This window comes from Vicia villosa, linkage group LG5 (genome assembly GCF_029867415.1).
Source record: "Vicia villosa cultivar HV-30 ecotype Madison, WI linkage group LG5, Vvil1.0, whole genome shotgun sequence".
Classification (NCBI taxonomy): Eukaryota; Viridiplantae; Streptophyta; class Magnoliopsida; order Fabales; family Fabaceae; genus Vicia; species Vicia villosa.
The window spans coordinates 165,678,054-165,689,272 of NC_081184.1; the positions used below are offsets into that span (position 1 = coordinate 165,678,054).

Here is an 11,219-nt window from a genome sequence, read left to right on the forward strand (position 1 = left end):
CGGATATTTTAAAGAACCTTCATAGATCCTTTCCAGATTATCCCACATTTCTTTGGTGGTTTTATAATGATGAATGGTGAAGAGTTCATTGTCATCAAAAACACATTATTAAAAGTTCTTTAGTTAAAAGATCTATGTCTATCTTTTTCAGTCCAAAAGGAAAATAGGGTCTTCCCACTACTTTATCATTAATTTGATGAGTAGAGTAGACCAGACCATTAACTATTATTTTTTATATAAAATATTTAATTTATATGAGTTAGGCAGTCATCTTCTTCGTGAGACGATTAGTCATTTAAACATGAGTTAGGCTATGATGCCACTTGTTGGACTTTAAACTTCACACACAAGAGGGGGTGAATTGTGAGGTTTGTAAAAGCTTGGTTTTGAATTTTTTTTGGCAAATTAATTTAAATCAAAGTTTTAAAATCATTTTCTAATATTAAGCAACGGAAAATAAATAGCATAAAGTAAAAGATAGAATGAGGACACCGAGAATTATAGAGGTTCGGTCAAAATTAAAGGACATGTTCCTCTCCCCAAGAATTAATGTTGAGGGTTTTCAATAATACTTGAGAACTTTTAGTAAGAAAGGCTCATGAACCCCCCTTATACAAGGAATTGGTGGTTGATCTTCAACCAAATATTACAAAATGATGGATATGAGCGTTTGTGTCTTTTCTCAAATAAATTGCTGAGAGTGATATGGTCATTCTCCCTTCCCAACTACAAATTAAAGTGGCTAGTCTCCTTTCCACGAACACGGATCTTATAGCGGTTAGTCTTCAAGTTTCAAATATTTGAGTTCAATTCTGTTTTAACAGGATAACCAAATAAACTCTGAGATATTAGTCGAGCTGATCTTAAACCTAGGAAGATTCTTAATATCGGATAATCTTTAACTAATCATGGTGTTACCGGCTAACCAAGAACCAAGAGAAGATTATCAAAACTAGATAAACTTCAACCTATATAGGAACTGATCACACAATCCCAAACCAAAACTTTCATCGGGTTTAGCTTCGAACCACATATTTAATCCATAAATTGATTGTATTTCACGAAGGTGTATAGACAACATTTTCTTGGTGAATTTTACAATTAACCTTCCAGAATTACATTGATATCCTCACTCACAAAGAAATTTTCTCACAAAAGGATTTGGCTATAACATCTAGTGAGATAAAGTTAAATAAAACTTTAGAGAAAGAAAAATGTGAGAGAGGGAAGTAACAAAACATATTTCTGGATTATTGAAAGGAGAAATGAGACCTCTATTTATAGAGAAGAGGAATTCCCAAAACGAAATTCCTATTCTTATTTAATTATTTTGACTGTTGTTTAATCAATTAGCTGCTTGGCCTAATCGATTAGATCATAAAAAATAGTTGTTACTGGTCATTCAAAAATGAAAAGAGATCTTGCTAGTCGTTGCACATCATTGATGCGTTGTCTAAATAGCTTAGGGCTTAAGTTTGAACTGATCTAATAGATTACCATAAAGGCCTAATCGATTAGATTGATCAAATATTTCTATTTAGCTATTTCTACTGCTCCTAAGTCATATGGCATAACTTAAAGATATTTTTGAAAATGTTTTCTTTTGGTTAATGTATTTGAAAAAAAGTTTTAGTGTGTGTGCGTGCTTGTAGCCATATACTTTTCCCGAAAAGCCCTTTTGTTTTTACAAAAGGTCACTCAATTACTAACTTAGGAGGCTAACTCCTACTACAAGACATTTTCCAAATATTATCTTTTGTGTGGATACTACTTGATATCTCTTGAGGCTTTAGATAGGGCACTTTGTTTGCCATCTTAAATTCATCACAACCATATACCTTGAGTTTGTATGCTTAACCGTTTAAATATTATGATTAACTTATCTATGCTTAACTTAACATTAGTTATCTTTATGGTTGACTTTATAATTTACCTTTATAGATGCTTTTACAATTGTCTTTACAGTTGTCATCATCATTGTCATCATTAAAAGGCGATGCCTTGATTAAAGATATATTACCTGCAAAACAAGGTTCCACAACCCCTACTTCCTTGGCTAATGATATTCAAGTGAATACTGCTTCATACCCAGCTTGATTATTAGTGGCATGGAATTTGAATCTCAGCGAGACTTCTATCATGAGTTCGAAATAGTTTTCTAGAATGAACCATTCTCCGCTTTTACGACTATTAGATGATCCATCTATGAAAACCACCCAGGTGCATTCTGGTGCCGACAGTACTGGGGTCATTTTTGTTAGGAAGTCGGTGAATAGTTGAGCTTTTAGTGCCTTTCTTGCTTCAAAATAAATTTCAAACTCGGATAACTTAATTGTCCATTTTGTCAATCTCCCAGCCAAGTCTGGTCGGTAGAGCACCTGCCTTAGTGGTAAATCTGTCCAAACCACTATGGAGTGCGCTAGAAAATATCTTTTGAGTTTTTGCGATGCCACTATCATGGCTAGGGCAACCTTGATATCGAGTATCTGCTCCAACTAGGGCTTTCGATACGAAATATACATGACTTTGTCCGATATATGTTTCTCTTATGAAGACGATACTGACTTCCTCTTTGGCAGATGCTTGGTAAAGATACAAAACCTCCCCCGACGATGGCCGAGTAAGTACCAGAGGGGTAGCTAGGATCCTTTTTCAAGGACTCGAATGCATAGATGAACTTTGAATATCCTTTTTCGAGGTTGAGGCCTTCATATGGATAAATGCTTCACATTTATTATGAATGGCCTAAATCCCTCGGTCTGTCAAAAAGAAACCAGGAACTTGTTGGCCCTTACGGCAAAAGTGCTTTTTTTTATTAAGCCTCATGTTGTATTGTCGAATATTTTTTTAACATCTGGTAGAGATGTTAAGCGTGAAGTGTATTTGTGTTATACTTTACTATCATATCATTCATATACACTTTCAGCATTTCTCCTATTTTGTTCATCATTCTTTGGTAGGTTGCTTTGGCATTCTTATCCCCATATGGCATGACTTTGTATTGATAATTGGCTTGCTTGTTCATGAACACAATTTTTACTCTGTCAGGTCCGAACATTGGTATCTGGTTGTATCCAAAATATACATCCATGAAGGATAGTAGGAGATAAAGCGGCTGAGTTATCGACAAGTTGGTCGATGTTCGGGTGTAGATGTGAATCTTTCAGACATGTTCGATTGAGGTTGTGTAGTCGACACACATTCTCCACTTGCCCGAAGCCTTCTTAACTAGAAATATGATAGATAGTCATTTAGTATACTTTACTTTCGAAATAAACTTGACATCTAATAGGACTCTCACTGTGTTTTCGGTGACCTTGACCTTTTCAAGAGATTGTTTTCTCCGTCGCTAGGACATGTACCAGGAACTGATGTCCAAGTTTAATTGATAGAAAGCCACTTGGGGATTGATATCGGGCATCTCGTGCTGAGAGATAGCGAAGAGGTCGGTGTTTACTTGGAGGCACTCGATTAACATGGATCTTACCTCGGGGGAAAGTCCGGACCTGACCTTAACCGACCTGGCCGAATTCTCTCCTAGTAGCACGGACTCGAACTCGCCATTCGGGGTAGGTCTGACCGCGTCTTTGCACGCGTCCAGATCAAACTTCAAAAGATAGTGTTTGATACCTATGTAGCACCGACACCTCTGTAAAAAGGCGTGTCCGTGTCCGTGTCGGTATCGGACACTTGCACCGACACTTGTGATTACGTTCAATTTATCATTTTTTTCAAATTATTACCGGTGTCGCCGTGTCAGTGTCGGGGTCAAATTCGGGGTGTCCGTGCTTCATAGTTTGATACAGATCCGTGGAAAGCATCGGGCCCGGTTACCAAATAGGGTTTTATCAGAATAATTGGAATATAGTTGGTAACAATTCCCTCCTTTTTATGAATAATACTCAAAGGAATCCCAAACATATTGGTGAGGTAAATTATATTGATATTGGTCTGATTCCCAAAATACAATGTCCTCAATTTGTTCATCAGGTTAGACTGATATTACGTTGCAGTTCTATTTATGAAGCGTTGAGCAAAATAATTGTGAATCAATTAAAAACATAGTTAAGGTGCAGGACATGCTTCATAACATACAAAATTTATGATAAACATAACCGGAGTTTTATTCATAACGCATTGCTTAAAATTGGGCTACATGGAGATTTGATTATGTTACTATTTGCTTTGTTTGGTTATTGAACAAAAATGTGCAGTTGAACAATGCCTTAGCAGAGCATTTTTTACCCACAGAGGGATTGGTGAAGTGTGTAATGAAAGTGTTGAATAAATTCTGGTTATTATCAGGCCAATGCATTAGTAATGACTCATGAGAAAAATCAATATTTTGCTCTCCAGAAACAGCAGAAAGCATGCTAAGAAAGTGTTAATTAATATGCGCGTTGTATTGTACATAATTTAACTAGTCCGAAACGAAACATCAATGGGGATGTAGCTCATATGGTAGAGCGCTCGCTTCGCATGCGAGAGGCACGGGGTTCGATTCCCCGCATCTCCAAATTTTATTTTTCGATGAAATATCTATTTTTTTTTTTTTAATAATTATTGTAGTTTATCCATTTGAATTCTATGGCCACCACAACTTCTATTCTGCTTCATCCCTCACAACAAACCATCATGCAATTCGATATTATTAATTCAAAAATCTAACTAACTTATTTTGCATTTCATTTCAGCTATGATTCTAAACCTTTCTACTCCTTCATTCTCTCGTTTACTTCCTCACCCTTATTCTCATCCTCTCTTCAAGCTCTCTGAAACTTGTTCTAACCGCAACAACGCTCCTCATCCGCTTCAGATTTTCACTTCTTCCTCATCGAAATTCCTCAACCTCAAAGCTTCTGTTAGCCAGAATGAAACCTCTAATTCCAATCTATTGGATCAACAGCTTCTTCACCGAATTGCCGCCACCGCTAAAGACGCCGACGAAGCATTGCAGTTAATCTCCGATCACTCTTCCACTAATTCCGGCGTTGTTTCTACTTCGGATTGTTGCTCTATTATTTCTGCATCGCTTGAACGGAATAATCATCAGCTTGCTTTGTCCGTTTTCTACTCCATGCGCTCCACTTTTCATCAAGGTTATTTTTCCAATTTTGCTGTATCTATGAATGGGCTTATTATGTATTGATATCAAAACAGCTTTAACTTGTTCTATAGTTTTTGTTAGAGATATTAGCATAAGTTGAAAGTTAGTTACAGATTGGTTACAATAGATGAGAGTTAGTTATTAGTTACAAGTTAGATACAAATTGGTTACACTGTATGAGAGTTAGTTATACAAAGTTTATTACACTTTTATATATTTTCTCGCTTCTATAGTTTTTATAGATTCTATCAAGAATCTTAACATTATCTCTATTGTTTTCGTGATAGCTTATGGAAAAAAATAAATGTAATATATGCTTAAATGAAAAGTGATATAGAAATAATTCTTACATAAGCACTTGTATGATAATGTGAATGTGCTATAATTGCTTAATTAAGTTGTTTATCGAAACAGCTGTTTTAGTAGTTAGTTAGAATTTGATTTTGATGACAATTTGTGTGTCTGTGTACACTGTGATCAGTTGATGAGAATGGTCCTTTAGTTGAGAGATGGAAATGGTCGAGGCCGAATGCACGTGTTTATACAATGTTGATTCAGGGTTTGGCTGCATCTTTGAGGGTTTCAGATGCTCTTAGTGTGGTTAAGTATATCTGTGAGGTGGGCGTGTCTCCTTCTGAAGAGGTATGGTTAAAATGAATTTTTATGTCTCTGTCATTTCATGTCAAGGATGCTACAGAAATTGTACCTGTTTTGATTTTTGAGAATTGTTGCAGGTTCCTTTTGGGAAGATAGTGAGGTGTCCTAGTTGTCGGATAGCTGTTGCAGTTGCACAGCCACAGCAAGGTATTCAGGTATTTATTATTCCCTTATCTATACCCAACGGTAATTTATCTTAGTTTGATTTTCCTAGGTAATTTACTAAGTTCGATTTTGGACAAGATATTTGAATTGTGTAATTTATTACCTTTTAATCCTTGGGACAAGTTGATGATAGTGAGCTTGTCCTTTAATTTCTATTTAGTGCAAATGTCAACTGTATTAAAAGGATAACTCAACTACTATATTACCTTCTCAAGCTTCCATTTCATGTTCTAATTTGGTCCAAACTTAGTCCAAACTTGGTCCATTTAGTCCAAACTTACCAAAAGATCGCCTTGTAAAGAACATAAGTTTAATGTTCTAATTTGTTGATTGGAGAGTGATTATGAAAAAATAAATTCAATGTTTGTTTCCCTTAACAAAGCTAACAAGGAGGCTTTATTCCATTAGTTACTCTCTTTCACTTCTCTTCAATTTCTTCTAAGAAATTTTTTATATGCTCCACTATTTGAGTATTGTTTGATAGTTCTTGTCTCACTAACAAGAATCCTTGATGGGATTTAATCATTTTATCAATGAAGATTAATACCCAACTCATACAGAACTAGGAATAAGTTGCTTTCATCAAGTGTGAAGTGTTTTCTGTCTTATTCTCCTGTTGTGATAAACGAGGACATAAACATTGTTATTGCAGATAGTATCTTGTGCAAAGTGTCGCTACCAATATGAACTTGTTTCAGGAAACATAGTCAGTATTCAATCAGAAGAAATCAGGTTGGTTAGTCAAATCATTCACTCTTATGATTTTCTTTTATCTCACCAATTGATCAAAAAACCCAAACTACATAAGATTAATTAGCATGGCTAGTATTTTTTTTATGTAATTCTTTTTAATCAAGATGATATAATACATTGTTACGTAATAACTCACTTTTGAGTTTGCACTATCCTATGAATCACATGGCTGACATGGGAAACATCATTCCTAATTTGTTCAAATTATTTGGCTACTTTTTCTCCCTTTTTTTAGTGTAACCAATGTTTACCCTTTTGTTAATTTAGCATTTTGTATGTGTACGGTGTTGATCATGGAGTCTTCACTTTTTCTAAGGATCTCCTCCTGCCGAACGCAGCATGGACATTACAGCATGGGAAAAGGGGTTAAGATTCCTGAAACTGATGAAGCAGGGAATTCCTTCTGCTGTTCACTCTATTGTGGTATATACACTACACTTATCTTTGACATCTCATTTGTGAGGTCGTTTTCTGATCATATAATCATGAAGGAGTTTTATTCGGGGACCTATATATAACTTGGGTATAAGTTGGTTAGTTATGAGAAGCCGGTGAAACAACGAATACCTATTGGATAATAAGCCTTTCCAGATACCTTTTGAGCTCTATAAATTCATGCCTTCGTCATAGTAGTAGAGTTTTTTCTGCATAAAAAAGAGACCATTTTGAAAGTTTTTATATGCCTATATTAAGTCCTCCTGCTCAATGATAAAAATACTTCTGCTATGATATCACTCCACACAGGACCTCATTTGGAGGTACCTTACCGGTTAAAGGTTTCATTCCTAGCTTTAAGTAATTTTAACATTTCTTTTGTGTCAGCATCTTGTCATTTTCTTTCTTTTGTATGAATCCTAGTCCCCTACCTTCATTTATCTTTTCAATTTGGTTTTAGCTCCACGAGTAAATAAATGTTTGTGTATTGGTATTATTGTATCAACTAGATAATGGGCTCTGGTTCTGACATATTAGAAATTCAAACTAGTGTTCCATAGCTTGTTGCTGAAATAGTCTCATGTCAATTCCTGATTTCTTTATAATGTCTGTCACTCATAACACCTGTACATTTTTTTTCTTCTCCTGCCATTTAGGTGGAGACCCCTTCAGGTATGGCTCGTACTCACAGATTTGCAACTGAGACAGTCGAACTACCAGCACAAGAAGGCGAAAGGGTTACTGTTGCTGTGGCAGCTCCATCAAATGTATATAGAAATCTAGGCCCCATTAAATTAAGTTCAAGGGCACCAAATTTCTATCCTGGTGAGGCTATGTGCATAACAAACCACAAAGATGGACGGGAATCACGTCTTGTACGAGCCCCTAGGAAAGATGAAAATTCATCATTACTTAAACCCTCCATCCTCTTTCCACTTCTTGCTTTGTTTGCCACCGGTGATGCTGCCTCTGGATTTATTGACCCCAGTCTTCCTCAGTTCCTGTCAGTTGTTGCAGTTTCATCTCTTGCTGTTGGCTCTGCTTTGAATTCCTTTGTTATCCCCCAGCTTAATCAGGTACTGTAGTAAATACATGACATCAGTTCTTTTCCCATTGATAGATGCTAATTTATCTTCTCTCCGTCTAACTTGTTTTACTTCTCAAGAAGCATTCTGTTGACAATGCCTTATAATTTTGTTTTTCTTGAAAATATTAACTATGAAGATTCTTTCATCGCTTTCAGTGATTAAGACCTCCTATTCCAAACAGAAGGGTTTGTGCTTTCTTTCTTCACTGCACATCCTTGAATACAGACATTTAAAAAGAAATAAAGTGATTCGTATGATTCCTCTAAAAAAAAAGACAATAAAATTCATATATATTTCTTTATGATTACAGCTGCCGCAAAGATCAGTGGAAGTAGTTGCTATCAAACAACGTCTTTTATCTCAATATGACGTGCTTCAGTCTCGCATCAATGACCTAAAAGAAGCTGCTGAAAAAGAGGTTTGCATTTTGCATGATTTGTAATTAGCATGGTGATGTTAACCTTTGTTTACTTGTTTTTGCGGAAGGGGTCGGTTATATTTGCTGGGCAACATTTTAGCAGTTTATCTATCCTAATTTTCCATCTCTTATATTTCCTAAACAAGTTTATATTCTTTTGGATAACTTCTCTCATTAAGGGAGAAGTGCTTCATCTCAGACGTACATTCTTGCTAATAAAACCCCTCCGTGGTTGAGTTCCTTTTTCATACAGCAATATTACATCGTTAAACAAAAAGCTTTTAATATGGCACTTTATATGACAATAATATGCATACATAATCCACTCTTTATCATTCTGCATTTTCACATAAGTTTTGCTCCACATGCCTTCCTTACCTGGAAGAAAAGAAGGAAAAACACAATGTCATACCGGGGTCTAATCTGTATGAAATCTCATGCATAATGCTGCTGTTTGTGCTCTAGATTAAAAGTAGCCTGATTGAAATGAATGCAAAATATGTTCACAATTGAAATGATAGAAAATTGACCTGGTTGTTAGTTGCTGATAGAAAAATTGTAAAATGTCACTATCATCCTCTGGAAATTATTTGCACAAAATTTATGTTTTATATCTTATTTCAATGATGAGTAAAATTGTATGAAATTTTGAAGATAATAGTTTCTTTCCTCTTCTTCTGTTGAAACATACCTTTTGTTTGAGTTATATAATTTGATGATTTTTTTTTTGTAGGTTTGGATGTTAGCCCGGATGTGCCAACTTGAAAATAAAATTTCTGCTGTTGGAGAGCCTTCTTATCGGTAAATTGCAATACCATCATACATATATATATTTCTACTATATCTGATGAAATGATAATTTTCTCCAACAAAGATCTATGTCCTCAAGTTTAGCTAATTGTCTGCCTTCTCTTACTTTGATCTTGTCTGAAGTTAACATTATCAATTTATATCTAGGACTAGGATAAATAAAGTCAAAAGGGTCCGAGAGAGCTTGCAGAACTCCCTCCAGGGACGAGTTGAATTGATTGCTAGCTTTGCTAGGGTATGTTTTCTTTAACAGTATGAATAGGAAACATTCTCTCCATCTTAGAAATACAGAAGAAAAAAACAGTTCTCCTGTTTGCTTTTGTATATAAAATAAAAAATCAATAAATGAGTGTTAATAGTGTTCTTTGGTCAGATTTCCTCAATGATTGAAATTGAAGTGGAGATGGAAACTGATGTTCTTGCTGCTGAAACGACTAGTGATGTGGTAAACACTTGATCAATATTTCCTTTGTGTCGTGAAATCTTGCTATAGAAGTTTAATTACTTAGCTGGGAATATCCTTGTTTTACAGGATGGTTTCACCGAACAGATAGAGCAAATCATGGAGCTTGAAAATTTAGAGGAGGTATATTCTCCTAAAATGCAAGCCTATTATCTGGCATTGTAGTCGTGAACATGACCAATTTCTTTCACCAAATCATGCAAAATAATACCTCCTAAAATTATAATAAATTTCTTAGACTACCAAGCAGAAAGCCAACAATGAAACCAATTATGTTCTTGGTTTTAATACGATCGTAACAATTCAATCCATATAACAAACGCGGCCCTTGCTTTTTGTAATATAAATACGTTGTTTTACTTTGTTATGCAGAGATGGAAAATGCAAGCAGAAGCAAATGATGAGGCTGAAAGACTTCTTAGCTCCCAGCCCCTGCCATTGGACGAAGTTTAAAGATATATGGATATATCTGATTCGTGCCGCTACATTATTAATTGAAACCTCACTTCTCTGTTCAATGATCTGTTCTTGACTGAGCGAAAAGAGCACAGCTTCCTGTCACATGTATCTTTTTAGCAGCAAATTTTGAAAAATTGTTCATCATGTCTTTAGGAGTGCTGTCTTGTATATGATCATAAATGTGACACCATGTTGTAAATCCGCTGTTAATCATCTTAGTACTGTTTTTTATAAGGATTATATTGTTAACTTATGTATATTTATATTGTGTGAATTAATATTAATCGATTAATCAGGATGTATCCATTGAATTCTTAAGATGCTAATTATATAATGATAAAACTTGATCAACTGGTAGACTTCAGATTAATATATTTCTATTATCATAAACACAAATTAGAGAGTAATAACAACCTAAAACTGATTTACATTAATTAATTAAATAGCACAGTTAAAAAAATAAACAAGGTTGTATTGAAAACTAAATGTAACAATTATTTTTAAATAATTTTTTTTTCTTTTAAATGTGATAAATATTGTGGCACATTGTGTCGTCCATCACTTGAATTTAGGTAGGATTCCACAAATTGTTTACTAGCACTTTTTCTTGGATTAACCACCGACAACCGTCGCCAGCATGTTGGTCGATTTTTCATGCAATGATTGTTAAATTTATTAAGATGATTCCATTTCCATGTTTTATTATTAGTCCTCACTGATTTCCTTTTTTTATTGTTAATTTGGGTATCATTGTTTTTAATTTCGTTTTATTCTCAACAAGGAGAGAAGAGATTGAACGAAAAAACAGCACCTCATATTCCATGTTGTCTTATGATTTGGAAGTACTACTAAATAAAGAAATTA

At 34.9% G+C, this 11,219-nt stretch overlaps 1 protein-coding gene and 1 non-coding gene across 2 annotated transcripts; both read left to right on the forward strand.

Annotated features, from left to right (window-relative positions):
- The first annotated feature begins 4,443 nt into the window (after positions 1 to 4,443).
- TRNAA-CGC (transfer RNA alanine (anticodon CGC)) lies at positions 4,444 to 4,516 on the forward strand. The gene has a single exon. It is a non-coding gene; the product is annotated as a tRNA-Ala (tRNA).
- A 93-nt stretch (positions 4,517 to 4,609) lies between these two features.
- On the forward strand, positions 4,610 to 10,647 carry LOC131603721 (uncharacterized). Its single transcript, XM_058876139.1, has 12 exons — positions 4,610 to 5,099; positions 5,589 to 5,749; positions 5,842 to 5,919; positions 6,582 to 6,661; positions 7,021 to 7,105; positions 7,774 to 8,193; positions 8,516 to 8,623; positions 9,357 to 9,424; positions 9,581 to 9,668; positions 9,807 to 9,878; positions 9,966 to 10,019; positions 10,269 to 10,647. The coding sequence occupies exons 1-12, from the start codon at positions 4,697 to 4,699 to the stop codon at positions 10,347 to 10,349; spliced, it is 1,698 nt and encodes a 565-aa protein (XP_058732122.1). The 5' UTR covers positions 4,610 to 4,696; the 3' UTR covers positions 10,350 to 10,647.
- The last annotated feature ends 572 nt before the right edge of the window (positions 10,648 to 11,219 follow it).

Excerpts from the sequence above, each read along its gene's own strand:
- LOC131603721 (XM_058876139.1), top strand. The coding sequence starts at position 4,697 with ATGATTCTAAACCTTTCTACTCCTTCATTCTCTCGTTTACTTCCTCAC. Across the intron at positions 7,106-7,773 it reads CTGCTGTTCACTCTATTGTG|GTGGAGACCCCTTCAGGTAT; the intron begins GTATATACACTA and ends CCTGCCATTTAG. Across the intron at positions 9,425-9,580 it reads GTTGGAGAGCCTTCTTATCG|GACTAGGATAAATAAAGTCA; the intron begins GTAAATTGCAAT and ends ATTTATATCTAG.